At 40.4% G+C, this 16,895-nt stretch overlaps 1 protein-coding gene across 6 annotated transcripts in view; it reads right to left on the bottom strand.

Annotated features, from left to right (window-relative positions):
* The window catches only part of septin9b (septin 9b), a 70,043-nt gene that overhangs the window by 12,995 nt on the left and 40,153 nt on the right, over positions 1-16,895 (bottom strand). For 4 of the 6 annotated variants that reach the window (XM_078280392.1, XM_078280383.1, XM_078280374.1 and 1 more), the window contains 2 exons: positions 2,625-2,810; positions 51-179 (listed from right to left, as the gene is read on the bottom strand). In XM_078280392.1, coding sequence (XP_078136518.1) covers positions 51-179; positions 2,625-2,810 — 315 coding nt within the window. Of the gene's footprint in view, positions 1-50; positions 180-2,624; positions 2,811-3,634; positions 3,744-14,809; positions 14,915-16,895 lie in introns of those variants that run through there. The other 2 variants (XM_078280416.1, XM_078280408.1) reach the window with 2 other exon arrangements.

Genomic DNA, 16,895 nt, shown 5'->3' with positions numbered 1-16,895 from the left:
TACTGTAAATATTTCGGCTGTAGGCAACAAAACATGAAACATTGGCCAACCATGACTGATGGATTTGATGTCAATGGTCTTGGGGATCCTCTCCTCTGGGTTCGGCTGCACCGACTTACGGCTCACTTTGGATTTGAACAGGGTGTTCATCAGAGTGGACTTTCCCAGGCCGCTTTGCCCTGATCAGGAAATCACACAACAGTTAGAGAAACTGACAGTCACAAGGACAAGAGCCTCATTCAACTCTAACACAAGAGTTTCTTAAAGGCTTTTTTTTCACAAAACCAGTGACACTGAATATGCACATGACATCATCTCTAATGTATGGATTGTAAAGTGAGTGTCTTTGTGTGTGTATGTCAATAGACCATGAGCATAGCAGGACAGTTGTGGGGTAAGACAGGCAAGCTGTGAGGACAGATGTATTGTATAGAACACACACACACACACACACACACACACACACACACACACACACACACACTGCATCACTGCGGTCAAACCACCAGGTGATGAACAATACAGCATTTCTAACAAACACTTTAGGACTGTGCCCACATTAGGTATTTTTACCTCCGTGACAAATCAATCTCTGTACATCAAATCATGACCGATTTCATTTTTATCTACTGTGTGACCCCATTAAAATATAACATTTATAGAAAACTGTGCTTTCAAAATACAAGACAAAGAGTGACTGAGAACTGAGGACGTTCATTTTACAATATTACTTTATACATTCATGACATTTCTTGTTTATTTATTCCTTGGAAAAGATGGATATATAACATATTGGTAATATAAATGTTCATTTAACTTTAGTACTTGTTTGGAAAATAAAAAAAAAAACGAACAGAATTTGTATTCTTTTGTGTCTCTCTCTCTCTCTACCCCCCCCTTCTGTTCACAGCAGCTATGGGCATCCACAGTGGCGTGTGGAGCATTGCCAAGCTGCCAGGCCCTCTTTACACCCAGGGCGGCCTTTACTCTCTCTCTCTCTCTCTCTCACACTTGCTCTTTCACACTCTACATTCAGTCAGTTGCATACATTTTCTCTCTCACAAACACTCACTGACACACCCTGGCTGCCCTCTCTGCATGGTGGAAATCAAAAGGTCAGCTGGCTGAGGGCAGGGATTAGGCAAATGCATCTCATAGGAGACCACAATGGACACGGCCAAGACCACAGCTTCTCTAACCTTTCACACTCGACACCCAAGTTGGCCAAAGTTTCTCTGTTAGAAACTTCATTAGAAAAACAGAAGATGCTCTAGTTTTTATATTTCTATCCTGGCATTCTTCTTAAAACTCATTTACATAGGCAAGTAGGAATCTAACAAAGTTCAGGTAAAGAAAGCTCATTAAACCTACAGGGAAAAATAGGTATCTTACTGCATACTGTAGCATTGTGAAAGAGGTGAACACCATACCTCTACAATCTCATGTATCCTGGTGTCTGAAGAGTGTCAAACATCTAATTACCTGAAGGGATTACTGGCCATACAGTGAGAAATAGGACTCCAACAAGGAGTTAGGCAACTATCTGACAACGCATTACCCAGATAAACTTGATACGTAGTTATAGCATTGTATATCAAAGCTCCCATCTTGCAATCAAAAATCAATACACGCAGGTGTTTTTTTTAAAGATTATTTTTTTGGGGCATTTTTAGGCCTTTATTGACAGGACAGCTGAAAAAAATGAAAGGGGAGAGAGAGGGGGAGAATGACATGCAGCAAAGGGCCGCAGGTCGGAGTCAAACCCGGGCCCACTGCGTCAAGGAGTAAACCTCTATATATAAACTCATCATTGTTCCGTAAACTGTTTTGTATCCTGCTCGGGTATTCATAGTGTCAGAGAATCATTTCACAACACGTTTCATTTATCCTTGAGGTGTCGGAGCAATACAAGTGGATACATGTTGGCGTTATGTAGAAATGTGCAGTTAGATAGTGTGTGTATAACTTAGAACATTCACTTAGTCATGATTGCCACTCTCTCACTAAAATGCTTGCACTTACACTTCATTCCCCTACATCTATAAATCAACATGTCTCTTTGAATGAACACTATCAGTCCTCCTTGGAGTTGTGCCATCTAGCTGAATTCAGTACAGAGTCAATAACTGTTGTAAACATTTGGAAGCATTTACAGCCTCAAGTCTTCTCGGATACATCTGTGTCAGTTTAGACTTTAGGACTTGTATCCAAATCTAACATGAAGGCATAATCAAGCTCAAGGTCAAGCTAGATGGGAACATACACACTTTTACTTGACCAACCTTTTCTCATACAAAATATATTTTGATATGCTTTTATTTAGCATTAGCACATTTTCAACCTTTAACAGTTTCATTCTCCTCTACAATACCTACTCACAGCAACTAAAGCATAATTAAGTGAAGGAAAATTGCAATTTTTCTGCATATGAACATAATTTGTGGGAGACAAGGTTAGAGTTAACTTCACAAAATAACACTACAAACGCAAGAAAAGTCAAGGGGACTGAACACTTTCTGAAGAGTGTCTATATTTTCTGCATGAACTCAAGTTAAAGGGGAACAGTGAAACTTTGGGACTGTTTTTGATAGGTTTTGAAATAAACGTGTAAATGTCAGACTCACCCACAACCATAATGTTGAGCTCGAAGCCCTGCTTCATGGCCTTCCTTCTCATCTGCTCCAGGATGGCATCGATGCCCACGTAGCTGAAGTCGCTGCCATGAGTCTTCTCCCCCTTACCTTGTGGGTTGGGGTGGTGGGGCTTGGTTGACTCCGACATGTTGCTGTGGCTCAGACTGACCTCTGACCCTGAGGGATGCAAGAGATTAAAGAGGAAAGACAAATGAAAAAGAGATGTAAATGTATGTCTTGATTTATATCAAATGTGCAAGCATAAAGCATGCTTTTTAAGCAGTGAAGTGAACAAAGTATGTAATAAAGTGTAGTAAAGTAAATAAAAATGTATGCAGTGACTTAAAAAAGCAACTGCATAAATAAAAAATGTGTGAATCACAAAGAAAAGCAATGCATGACCGCATACACAAATACAGGTGAAATCATATAAACTATAGAGTACACCAAGCTCTTTGTGAAAACCATAGAAGATACTGATCTGAGCAGTTCATTTCCTGTGTGAAACAGGATACACCAGACTTCAAATTCACATTTATGAGAACCCGTCTTTGTACAAGACAACATTGAAAGGTGATAATCTGTCTGCCAAAAACTCAACTTGTGCGAGAGGGGATAGATGTGCAGATGTGCATGCACACATGAAATAAGAAGATAAACTATCCCATAACTGTTCAATAAAGAATTATTGTTTTCCATTCCCAGTGGTCTTTCTTGCTCCAGTGCATACACTGTACATACAACTGTAAAGCTAACCAGTAAATCATATGGGAACAGGCACACATCTGCTCCTTAATGTTGCATACATTTCTACCTCATGTTAGCAGCATAGTCCACAAAAGAAATTCTGAATTTTCAGAAATAAATGATGTAGAAGTTGTAACCAGAGTGAAACAGATCATCTAACAATAAGAGGTGAATTTCATAATCTTAAAAGAATTAGGAAGACAAAATGAACAGACCTTGTTGGGATAAAATGGCAACTACAAATAATGGCTTACCTCACTTTAAGGAGGATCGATTGTTATGTAGAAGGCTGTTTGCCAAGGCACTGCTGCAACTCTGCCAAATGTGCTGGTATGTGCTTGAAGCAGCACAAAATCGCACTTCATAATGTAGGAGGAGACAACATTTCCTGTGCCGTGACAGAAACTGGTGGTGGTATTGTCTGTGTGAGGTTTGCTGTCACAGACACTACAAACCACAGACACATATACCTGAAGCTGAGTGGAGCCATCCTGACTATACACAGGCATGACAAACTGTAGCTGTAATAGTTCAGGCTCTGTTTTGGGTTGATTATTTTCCTCAAATAACAGAGAAGTGAGAGTTCAAGGCACTAACATCTGAACATAGAACTTTGTGCTTTTGATATGTCTGTCTGACATTGACACGCGTTTTTGCAACATTGCTGATAAGAATATAAATGCAGCACAAATAACAATGAAACATTTTCTGATATCTAACTTTCCTGCTCAGTTTTGCCTTCATGGGCCTTAAGATAAGACGAAAAGTGTAAGATGGAGGTGCAGGAGACAGAGGAAGGGTGTGAGAGGCATGCAATCTTACTAAGAGTATCAATTTCCCAGCTTTTACTGCAACTATGAAGTACAGACTTTCCACAAGAAAAAAACCCTACTTTGGCTCTCTGTGACTGTCCTGGGAAAAGTGTTGCTACTGTAATAACCACTTTGTGCAGTCCTTGTAGCACTGTGGGGGCTTTTTTAATTTAAGGGCACAACTGGGACCGGTCTCACAGGAAACAGGAACACACGTTGAAAGTTGATGGTATATCTTAAAGGATTTAGTGCAACCAGTTCCTAATTAAACAATGTGATTGAATCGGAGTGTATGATCATAGTCCTTTCTACTTCACACTAACATGTGTGATGTTAGTGCACAATCTCATCCTCCTACACACTTGCACACCTTAAAATTCAAAAGTCATGGGAGTATTGATGAGTCAGCTGAATATCTCTGAATTCAATACTCTTTTCTTCTCCTCCAAGCTACAATTGTGGGCTATGAGGAAGGGTCTAACAGCCTCTATAGTATCAGTCAGTCTTTCCAACTTTCAATCCTCAGACAGACAGTCTACTGGTTGACTGATGAACTGTGCTGTGATACCACACGTGGCTTGGCTTAAACTCAACAAATCCATTGCTAAAATCTTGGGGAAAAAATAAAAAAGATCCATCCCCCCTGTGCCTATCATCAGTCAATAAATGAGCAGCATACCGATTTTATTTTTGCACAATAACTTCCACAGCCAAAGAGGCAATTTCCCTTCATGCTAGGACATTATTTTAGTACAGTTCAATCCATGCTGTAACGTGAACCTTCTGTTAATACCTCATCACGGTGGACTCAAGCTGATTTAGAGCTGCATCGCTGTCATCAAGAAACACGACACAGGAATGCAGCGTCTTGGAAAGTGATACTATAATCCTGAGATATTTGGATCGATTTATCTTTAGCCTGCGAGATTGTGTTTGCAAATGTTTGCATAGTGTCATTTGGCTAACCCCTGCACTGAACTTTTTTTACATTGAGCCCTGATTGCATCAATAGCCTATTGAATGACATAAAGCAGATTAGCTCTAATTACATACTCCAGGTCTGCAGCCAAACTGCCTCCTCCTGAGCACCATGACAATGCTAGCCCTGGGCCATCTGCTGGCTCGCATGGCTGCTCTCAAGAATAGACAAACCGTCACAGTGTAGCAGAGGCAAATACACAAAGCGTAGTAACAAGAACTGGCAAATGCGAGACACACATGAACACAAGCAACAGAAAACGGAAGAACAAAATGGCAGTGCCAAGAGAGTCCGAGAGAGACAGCCTGACAACCACCCGGTCGCTTTGATATTCACTTCTCTTTAGGGCTGGGTGATATGGAGAAAAATCTGATATCACGATATTCTTGACCAAATACCTCCATGTTGATATTGCAAGGATATTTTAGGGTTGACAATTGGTGCTTTAACAGAATAGATTTTAGTGGGTATTGCAAATAGTAGAAGAGCTAGAACAGTCTGGCAAGTTCAGAAAATCACATCACTTTACTGTAATGCAGCCTGTAAAACCAGGAAAAGACAACACTTATGTCATATTACGATATTATGATATCCAAAATCTAAAACGACATCTAGTCTTATATCACAATATCGATATAATATCGATGTACTGCCCAGCCCTACTTCTCTTTCTCGTATAGTTCAACTTAGCGCTTTCATTTTCATCAGTGCTGCTTCCTCAATATTTCATTTTCAGGGCTAAGGATCAGTTGGCCATTTGCAATCATCTTTTACTGCTTTTTATATCATTACTTATGTGCCTTATGTATCAGAGTGACAGTTCTGCCATTTAAATCCACAACATAGTGTCTCTTCATGAGTCAGATCTGCATTCGAGCTTTATGATGTTCCACAAAGAAAGCGTTGATAACCTTTGTCAGGGCGAACTGGATGAGTAACCTCATTACAGACGTACAGTATGACTCAGATGACGACTCAGTGGCCTCCTCCGTTGAATGCCAACTGTATCAAAATAGAACAACTGTAATAAAAAATTCCTTCGAAGAGCAGCGTTTCGTTTAACTGAAGCCAAAGAAAAGTCTGTGGGGTGTACAGTTCATTCAAATGAATATGGGAATCGGACCTGTGCAGACGTGTGCATCAATGAACCTAAACTGACCTCTCAATGAGAAAACACATCAAATATTTGGCCACCTGCTGCTCTCCCCCTTCATCAATACAAAGTCTCCAAATGAAGACAACTTTATTAAACTGCAGACAGATGTTATGTGTGAAGCTTGCTTACAATAGATAAACTACTGTAGGCAGAGGATTTGTTTTTGTCTCGTGACATGCAAAAGCAGCATTTTAGGATTAGCTCATTTGAGAGCTTTGTTTAATGAATGGAGATGAGTTCAGGGCTTTTCTTTGCATGACTGGATATATCCCATCAAAGAGAGGACTCCTTTATCTTTAATTGAGGGCACTTATAGCTGAATGGGGGCTGTTTCAAGTTTTGTTACTGGCATTTATATATTCCTACATTTCTGAAGATGACACAGTGATGTTTATTCATTTTCTGCTGTGTATAGTGCTATCTGAAAGACAATACCATTGGTGTTGTCTTATTGGTGAAAAGTACTTGTATTTCACTTAGAGCTGGGCAATATATCGATATTATATCGATATGATATGAGACTAGATATCGTCTTAGAGTTTGGATATCGTAATATGGCATAAGTGTGGTCTTTTCCTGATTTTAAAGGCTGCATTACAGTAAAGTTGCGTCATTTTCTGAACTTACCAGACTGTTGTAACTGTTCTATTATTTGCCTTTACCCACTTAGTCATTATATCCACATTACTGATGATTATTTATCAAAAATCTCATTGTGTAAATATTTTGTGAAAGCACCAATAGTCAACACTACAATATCGTTGCGGTATCGATATTGAGGTATTTGGTCAAAAATATCGTGATATTTGATTTTCTCCATATCGCCCAGCCCTAATTTCACTCATACAGTAACTATAAAAGATGGGTTTCTGTCATGTGTTTTATCTGCATTATGGTGCTTTCCTGTTTGTAACTGAGGGCTTTGCAGCAGACCAGACGACAGCATTTACATCCGCACTAAACACTAAAACGGTTTGTGGCTGAAAGGGGTACTCCACCAATTGTACACATGAATGCCAGTTAACTGGTCACAAGGAGTACTGCTCAGCTTGTGAAAGAAGATGTATGATGTTTTCTGTGGCTCTGAAGGGAGCTTTCTCAGGTCTGAGAAAACAACCCAGATGATGTCATCAGCTTGAGCTTGGTGACATCCGTTTTTTAACAGAAAGCCTGCGGTACAAACTTGGGGCATGGAGTTTTAAAGACATGGACATTTACCAGGTAGAGATGATATAATGAAAAATGCTATGAAGCTGCATTATGGGAATTGTAGTCAGCCTCTGCTGCATCAATTTTGACAATTCTTTAAATCTGTCTCTCATAAGTCCCCCAACCTTATGGAAGTGCATTACTAAATCACTCGTTTATTTAGTTTCCCAGGGGCTATTTTTCATCCTTATTCCTTAAAAAAAGGTAACGTACAGAACCAGTGCATAGTAAGGCAAAATAAGTAATTAATGTAATTGTGTGGATAAGCTTCTGAAAGACCACACAAAGCTTATGACAATAAATCTCTTAGTTGTAACCATTGCATTTTTTTAGGCAGGACAAAAGTGATAAACTGTACAGTCTTAAAGTGAGATAACTGAACACTGAACAGTGTTTTCTTGGAAAGCATTATAGCACAACAGAGCAGAATTTATTTGCGTTAATCCTGAACGCCAGCATAGCTCAGTGGAGACCAGACAACACAAAAACTGCTTTGAGGCAGCATTCTTGTCTTGCCTCAGCCTTCATATAAAAGTAATACATCATGTTAATATTTCAAAAAGTATGCAACATGTAAATATGTATATATATTGACAGATATCAATAACCACTATCCTGAAGCATCAAACCAACTTCCTTTAACTGACCTGTAATGTAACCCTCCTAATAACCCAACACAAAGTGTTCCCCTTCGGTCAGATACAATTTTCTTTCTTTGTGTAACAGATAATCCCCTTCCCACTCTAGACTTACACATAACTCAACATTCCCCTCTCAAGCCTTCCATTAAAATCCCATCAGGCACATCACATCCAACTCTGCATTTAATATTCACTGAGTGAAACTTGAACGTGCCAATGCCAGAAACAAAGCCTTCATTGTCTCCTTGAGAAGCCTTTTAAAAACCAAAGAAATTCAGTTTCCTACGATCCACAAGTGCCACTTCACCCTTTTCCAGCCCTGCTTTAAATTATATGAGAACGTTGTTTTTTTGTATGTTACGGTTTAACTCCAGCACTGCCAATATCAGTATGGTAAATGCCCTGCTGAAAGGGAAAGAAAACTGGGGGTGAATGAAACAAAAAGAAATCAGAAAAATTATTCATGGCATGCACAACATGTAATTAGAGCAGATGAGCCAAACTGTTTAAATGAGTGTGGTTGATAACTGACGCTTTACATAAGGAACTGGTCTACATGGGAGGATTTTATAGTTGACCATAATTTGTTTTCAGGTCTGGATTCAAATGTGCTTGTTACACTCATGCTGATGTTTTGCTCCACCTCTACGATGAACTGCATGGAAAATCTTGCTGCCGTCATGCAGGATGCTGTCACAAGGAAATTAGACCTCTACAATTGTACTGACACAATTCAGAATGCCAAATCAGTAATGAAATTCAACTTCAATTCTTTCAACTTTAACTTTTTGAGGAAAACTACCAAACGTCACATTATGTCCAAGTCTTAATCACAAAGTTGGCCTGTACTGAGGACAAGACTCCCCGAACGTTATTTTCAGTCAAGTGGGTCACGACTCATGAGTGAGGTTGTTTACTACAAAATTAAATAAATGTAACAATTTTAACTTTGAGCGAACAATACCTCGTTTGATGATTATTATTTTTTTGTCAGAACCCAAATGTACAAGTGCATTTTGCTAGCGATGCTTGCCGTACAAGGTACTTGGTTTTCTTCCCCTCCCTGCCTTCAGTCTGTCTAAGCATATGTTCAAAGGTTGTCCTGTCACTCCTTAAGGGGTTGTGCTTTGAGGAGAGAAGGTATCATGTCTGTTCTTCTACTCACCCGCTGTTACTGACAGCTCTTGAACACTGTCTGTTTTTTGAAAGCTCTGTTATTTAAAAAAAAAAAAAAAAAACATGGTTCCAATGAGTTAAAACCCCTTAGTCTTTGCCCTGTTGCAGTTCAGCTGTATATTTCCCTTTCCTGAGTGCATCTCTGTGTGTCTATGCAAGTGTGTTTTCCTCTCTCTCTCTTTCTTTTTTTTTGAACCGGAGATGAAATTTCCAGTGGCCCTTTGGTGGCTCACTCTAAAGAGGAAGACATCGTTAAGTATTATGCCTGCTGAAGTCTGGATGAAATTGATGGAGGGTCCAGAAAGAAGAAGGCAGCACAAGAGTTGACTGACAGTCATAAGTACTTCACATTGATACAGGACAATGATGGAGTAGTTCTAAGGTCAGAAAAACTTTTAAAGCCAAAGTCTAAAATGAGAAAACACTGTCTCATCTTAGGACACGAGTACATTAAACACTCATTTCAGTTTACAGTAAACACCATTTCCAGTCCTACTTTAATTGCTTATTTTTCTGATAATGAGTAAATACATTTAGTGGAACACAGTATGAGCCAATAATGGCTTACCCCCTACTGTGAAAATAAGACACAATGGGTTATGCATAACGAGTAGCCATGTATACGAGTGTATACATGGCTTGAACCCACAGTGCATTTGAGTGCAGTGCAGCTGTGACCTGCGATGGTAATAGTGATAAGTACTGTATGTGTTTCACAGAAAGAGCTCTTTTCAAAAATAATATGTCGTCAGCCACAAGGGTGTAACTTTGGATTGAGAAGTGGGGGAGACACAAAACTGGGGGTCCTCTGCCAGAAAAATGTTTTTGATTTGAATCCCATTTCCTGCATTTCTACATACATTTATAGGGACTATGGTGATACAGAATCCAGGAAGTAATTAAGTTGACCATAATGACATTATTGCCAGAAAGAATAGTACTAAACTATGTATAAGAAAAATATGTCTTACTTTCTTTATTGCATAAAATAGTGGCCAATCACCGAGACTTTAATAATATCAAACTAATTTGGAAGTGGGGGGGGGGGGAGACGGACGGACACAAACAGGAGTTTCAAAAGTGTGTGTGTGTGTGTGTGTGTGTGGGTGGGGGGGAGCATGTCCCCCCTGTCCCTAGTGAAAATGATGCCCTAGGTCAGCCATACAAATAGACTTCTTATCTTCCAAAAATGATATCTGGGAGACTACAACCAGCCTTTAGCTACACATACAAATAGGGCCAAAAAAAAATAATCACTGAAGCAATCGGAATTTACATGTCATCTTCAATCAGCCCATATTCACTCGTAGAGGAACCTGGCTTCAAGTATTTGCTGCATGTACTCAAACCTCGTTACAACATGCCATCCCGTCCACACATGAGGCAAACTAGTCCCTTCCATATACAACCAAACACGGACGTTGATGGAGCACGAGCTGTCAGCTGCACCCTCCGTTTCTCTAATGACTGATGGTTGGACTTCGCGTGCTACGGAAAGCTATCTCACGGTGACTGCGCATTTTATTGACTAAGTGGGAACTGAAAGCGTCAGTTCTACAGACGCGGCCCCTGTATGAGCCGCACACAAACACTCACCTAGCTGAGAAGCTACAGGAGGTCGCGGCAGAGTGGAAACTAGAAAGGTATGCTTGTCGCACTTAATAGCAAGAATACTTTCTTTCATCTTTTGTAGGGGAAGGTCTCGCCTAAGTAGAATTTGTTTGTTATTATTCTATGTAATTTACACTTTCATAAATAAGAGATGCTGTATTTTCAGTTTTATAGCTGATTGTCTTATTTTGTTTACAAGTTCCAGATGGAGTCTGGAGATGATGTGGGGTACTTATTGTTTACTGTTTACATCTTACTTTACATACTTCAGGCTGTTGCAGCTAACTCAGGGGAGAGACTGTATGACACTAGGTGGTACAGACTGAGACATGCACAATAAAAAAAAATTGCCTTCTGCATTTTTGTTTTGCTTTTCCCTCCATTGTACCGAACCGTGATGTCTGAACCGAGGTATGAACCGAACCGTGACTTCTGTGTACCGTTCCACCCCTAGTTTACAGTAGGTAAGTGGCAGAGTGGGGTCGACAGAAGGGAGCTAGGAGGATAGAGGAGGGTCTCACATATCTACATCCAACAGGAAATCCCTCTTACTCAATCCTGTACTTTCAAACCAAAGGAACGCAGCGGTTAAAAAAATCTGACTTGTTTTTCCATCTTTACAACTCCCCGCCGTGTAAGGTGATGAGGTTCGGTGGGGTTGATGACAGCTACAGCCGACACAAACAGACGTCGGCACTTCAGAAAAGATCTGAAGAATGTTTCTGGCCCACATCATCTTTCAACCTCGTCACTTGTGTCGGCCCACTGAGAATGCGACCCCTGGCCTAACGTGGAGCAAAGCAGATGGTGTTTGCTCGTTGTTGAAATCCAGCTTTCTCCACACGGAAACTTCTGTTAGTGGAGATAATGACCTGTCTCAAAACACCTCAAAAAGATTTAAAGAGTGAGAGGAGATGGAGAGAAAGAGTTGTAGAGGGAGGGTCATTGAGGTGGCCATGACCAGGGAGAGATGAGATGTAAGATAAATGCTACAATAACAGTGTTAGGCTAAAAAACACAACTTGAGTGAGCATGGTTTGGATCGATAGCTGTAAGCAGAGACTGAGAAAATGAGAAAGCTATGTCCAACACAGCAGGGCAGTCATTGTGGTGCTGAGTTCAATTGGAAGAGCCAGCTGTTTCTGGGCAGCTCTCAGTATTGTAGGCTAACTGACCACAGGCTTAACTCAAAGCCAAAACATTTCTCAGAAACATGGACAGGGAACTAGTCCAGCCACAGACCCATCTACAGCTGCAGTAGGAGAACTGGTACAGAGTAAAGGACGAACACAGCCCATGGCACAGTAAATCACACAACCACCAAGTATGAAGTGGGAAAGGGGCCAGCTGATTTGAATATTTCCAAGTTGTCCATAAAATGTACCGCTAATGAGGTCTCTTGATTAGTTTTTGTTTAAATTGGACATGGCATTTTCCACTTCCTTTACAAACATGGGTAGGAATCCAACTGTGAAGAGAGACAAAGAATACAACAACGACTGGATTGTATTAGAGGGGTACTGCATGTGGTCTAAGATTTCTAAATTTCTTTGTATAATCCAAAGCATTATTTGCACAATTAAATCTGTAGCAAAAATTAAGAACTTTCATTTAATAAATTAACTAGTTTTGGAAATTGATTCTAATGCAGACAAAATTCTGTTAATTCCTATTATCAACCCAGAATTAAAAACAAAAACTGTGACAGTTGACCCACAATGCCTTGCTTGAGGCATAATACTGCCACAGCGCTGTAGATGAGAACACCACAGACTGGCGTATACCACCCTCCACCTCTCCAGTGTTTGCAGGCCCACAACCCGTCACCTCTAACAGGACATAACATGTCTCACTTCCTCCCTTCTGTGACATACATGTAGAAGAGAAAACATCCTCCCACTGTGGGCAGTTAGAGTGATACTAGAGTGTAGATTTGTAGCAATGTTTTTCCTTTGACTAACTATTGGATTCTACAAAAAGACTCCATCATTTTCTATTTCAACGTGCTGCTGCGGGAAAACAAAAAGGGTGACTTAAGAAGTCCATTCTTCACTCACTGATGGAACAGGTGAAGACAAGACCACATGAGATTATATACATATGGATACACTTAGCTTGAGGACTATGGAGACATACTGTAATGTTGGAACAGACAAACAATTGGGTTGTTTACTGTAAAACATGTTCAAGCCTCTTCTCTCAACTCTGCTGCCTTCAGGGCAAATACTTTAGTGGTAAACATGGGACAAAAGTGAACTGAACTGTAAAACATGATGGGAACAGCAGGTTGATTCTATACAGGGGTGGATATCCCTTTTGTAGAATCCAGTTAGAAATCTCTGCACCTGCAGCACAAAATATCTTTTTGACATTCAAAAGTTTCTTCAAAATGATATATCTGACACGACAGGACTGATAATACAGCAAGTGTTAAATTACAGCTAGAAAACACTTCTGTTCATGCTGCTGGTCCCAAACAATCCTAATCAAGTGTACTTTATTATCAGCAAACTAATCTGATTACCAACATGTAAACAATGGCTGAGTGGCGTGGCGCCTATTGTGAAGCATATCATAATAATGCTTCATGTAAATTCAGATATGAGGCAGCAGCTGCTGGCTGACTACTGGGAGAAAATAAATCCAAATGAATTTCTTAAAATTCAACAATGCTCTGTGGGACGCTGTTACAGTGACTCGAGGGAAGCTTCGGAGTGCGTTTTATTCATGGAGTCTCAATGTGTAAGGTCATATCCCTTTTCTTGTCAAATATGAAGATACAGTGTGGCTGGTAAGTGCAAAGCAAGGACATCTACATTACAACATATCTGATGTTACTTTAACTAAAACTTGACTGGGTTTTCTGGGTGCAGCATCAAACAGAGCAACTATTTAGCCACTGTACTGCAAACTGGGTAAAAAGTGTGACGCACTGAAAACATGGGCATGCGGCTTGATATTTCAAAGTTTTTTCCGGCCTCCAGGGCACAAAATTAAAGCTATGTGACTAACCACAACCTTCTTTGCTTCCCACCAGAAGCAACTGACAAGAGTTAGAGGAGAGTTGTTTTTACTATCCCCTGTGGAAGAGCAAAACTGAAACTGAAAAAAAATGACCTGTTTGACTCTTTAACTCTCCTTGAACATGGAAACAAACTCTCCAGAGAGCAGACACAAGGGATTGTCAAAACGAAATCACGTAGAAACAGCTTGGCTCCATCAGTGCCTGGCTAATCCACTGCACTGGATCAAAGTCAGGCTGGAAACTCTGTCTGATGGGACACTGATGGGGGGAAAACAGGACTAGAGAGAACAGGACCATAAAGAGTTATGGTGGGCTACCCTGATTGGTCAACATGCTGTCCCATTATGGCAGATTGATTATCCATGCATGCTCCAGAACTGAAGACACAATGGAAAGGGAGAAAGAAAAGAGAGTGTGTAGGGGGGGGGGGGGGGGGGGGGGATGAGTGGTAGGGCTGACCCCCGCAAACTCTCCCCAATGGCTGAACAATGGGAAAGGATAGAGTGTAAAAAAAATAAATAAAAGAAATGAGAAAGCACAAGGCCTGCACGCTAAATTAGGGTTTTTCTACAGATCTCCTTCCAAAAACACACTCCACCTCTTTGCCTCAAAACTTCATGCTCTACACAGCACACACGAGACACCTGGCTAACTAACTTTGACACCAACAACAGCCTCAGAGCACCAATCACCTCCCCCCCCCCCTACTGTTAGTCTCTCCTCCCCCCTTTTTCCCTTTTATCTCCATTCTCCAAAATCCCTCACAGGTCTTCTTGTAACACAGAAAAACACACGGCAAACATAAAAATCGACAACTCACCCAACCCTTTCCTCTCCTTCTCTTCTCTCTCCTACACTCTCTTCCTCTCTCAATCACACGTTGCTCCAGCTGGTGAGGCTGCTGCTCCCCCTGGCCACGCCCACAGCTCGGTCACATGACCACCATCCCAAGTGGCTAGGGAGGCATTCAGCAGCCACACCCCTCATTCAGAGAAAGTGAATAGAGAACATTGTGGATATGGCAGGCTATCTAAAAACTAAACCCACTAGGGATAAAAGATGTGTGTTCAGTTTAATCAAAATGAAAGACAGTGGGAGAGTGTGTGTATGTCAAAATACAGAAACATTTATTTTCTGTGTGTGTGTGTGTGTGCCTGTGTGTTTGCACAAGACAAGATGCAATATCCTTCCCTGTGTGTCAACATGCTCTCTCCCTCCCACTGCTTTGTTTCACAGAGGAGAGTTTAGGGTTATATGTGTGTGTGTGTGTGTGTGTGTGTGTGTGTGTGTGTGTGTGTGTGTGTGTGTGTTCTGAAAGCATATGGTCATCTCCCTCCTTCAATACTCCAGGGAGCTCTCTCTCTCTCTTTCTCATTGACAAACACACACAGAAGTCTCCATCCCTCAACATTGTGGTTGACTCATGACTAAAGCCATGACTAAAACAGAACATCTCTAAGCTTAGAAAAGAGACGAAAAACATCCTTAAGGGTATAGCTTGACATTTGTTTTCTTGCTGAGAGTTAGATCAGAAGATTGATACCACCCTCATGTATTTGCGCTAAATGTGAAGCTAGAGCCAGCAGGCGAATAACTTAACTTGGCTAAGCATAAAAACTGGAAGTAGTTTTAAAGTTTAAAAACCATCAAACTCTCACCAAATAATAACATAAGCATATCCAAGATGCCAAACTATTTCATTTAGAGAGAAGAGTTCCTGACTACAATCCAAGCACAGACGATTGTCATCGATGGTCTTACATGCTCTGTGCTGCTGTTGTGCTTTCTCTATTTTTATTTGGTTGCTACCACTTAGTTTGCAGGAATATGAAATACTCACAACAACTTGAGCGAATCAAGCTGCACTGAAGTCAATACTGGCTGCAAAGCAGATGAAAGTAGTTTCAAAATCAAAATCTTCTTTGGAAATATGTGTTGCTCAAGTGTGCTTCCTGTGTTCCAGTTGACACAACAAAGATTCGTATTCCTCACTGATATACACGCTGACTGCAAAACACTACTTCAGTTCATTCATGTTGTAAGATGTTGTCTAAGACTAGTTTAATGATTAAAGAAATATTCTGGCTATAAAATGGATTTGATCTTGACTGACTGGAGAGAGAGAGTAAATCATTTGCTCCTTTGTTGATATGGCTCAACTTTTTTCCATTAACATACAGACTCAAGGCATGTGAGAGTTTTTCATAACATTCAGCAGAAAATGCATCCTTCCTGTCAAAGCTGGAGCTGAATCTCACTGGGGTTTTGTTGTGAATGTAAGTGCACGGAAGCATTAATGCATCTATGTGTTTATATCAGGTAATCTAACCAGCCTCATAATATATTATCAGCTAGTAGTGTTATCGATAGATTCACTGCAGAATTGCAATAGAGTCTAGCAATGGTCTTTCTCTCAGTAGATTATTTTTTTCTTGAGATCAGGATCCTAAATTTGTCATCTTCGGTGTGGAAACAAGACAAAAAGTAAATGTTTTTACTGTCCTGCAAGCCTGAAGAACAGCCTTTTCGGGGTTCTGAGTAAAAATTCAGACACACTCACGCTACCTCTTTTAAGGTAAACATTTACCATATACTGTAGCTCTCACTACACAATAAACAATGTTGTCAGGGAAACTCATGACCCAGCAGTGACTGGAGTTACAGTTTCCTCTTGTGGGAACCAAATATCAAAGGAGAGGTCTTCCTGAGAAGCTAAAAAGCAGCTTTGAGCAAAAGATTTATGGCAAATAAATTCTATTAGAATCCGAGCTTGGTGATTAACTGTGTAAGGCAGGGAGCATGCAATATGTTTGTGTGTATGCTTGCAATTTTCATGTGGACTCATTTCAAAATAAGTATTAATTGCTCCCCGTTTACATTATACATATAGTCATAAGAAAACAGGC

This window comes from Sander vitreus, chromosome 2 (genome assembly GCF_031162955.1).
Source record: "Sander vitreus isolate 19-12246 chromosome 2, sanVit1, whole genome shotgun sequence".
In the NCBI taxonomy this organism is placed as follows: domain Eukaryota; kingdom Metazoa; phylum Chordata; class Actinopteri; order Perciformes; family Percidae; genus Sander; species Sander vitreus.
The sequence above is the reverse complement of the archived record's forward strand: the minus strand, read 5'-3'. Positions and strand labels throughout refer to the sequence as shown.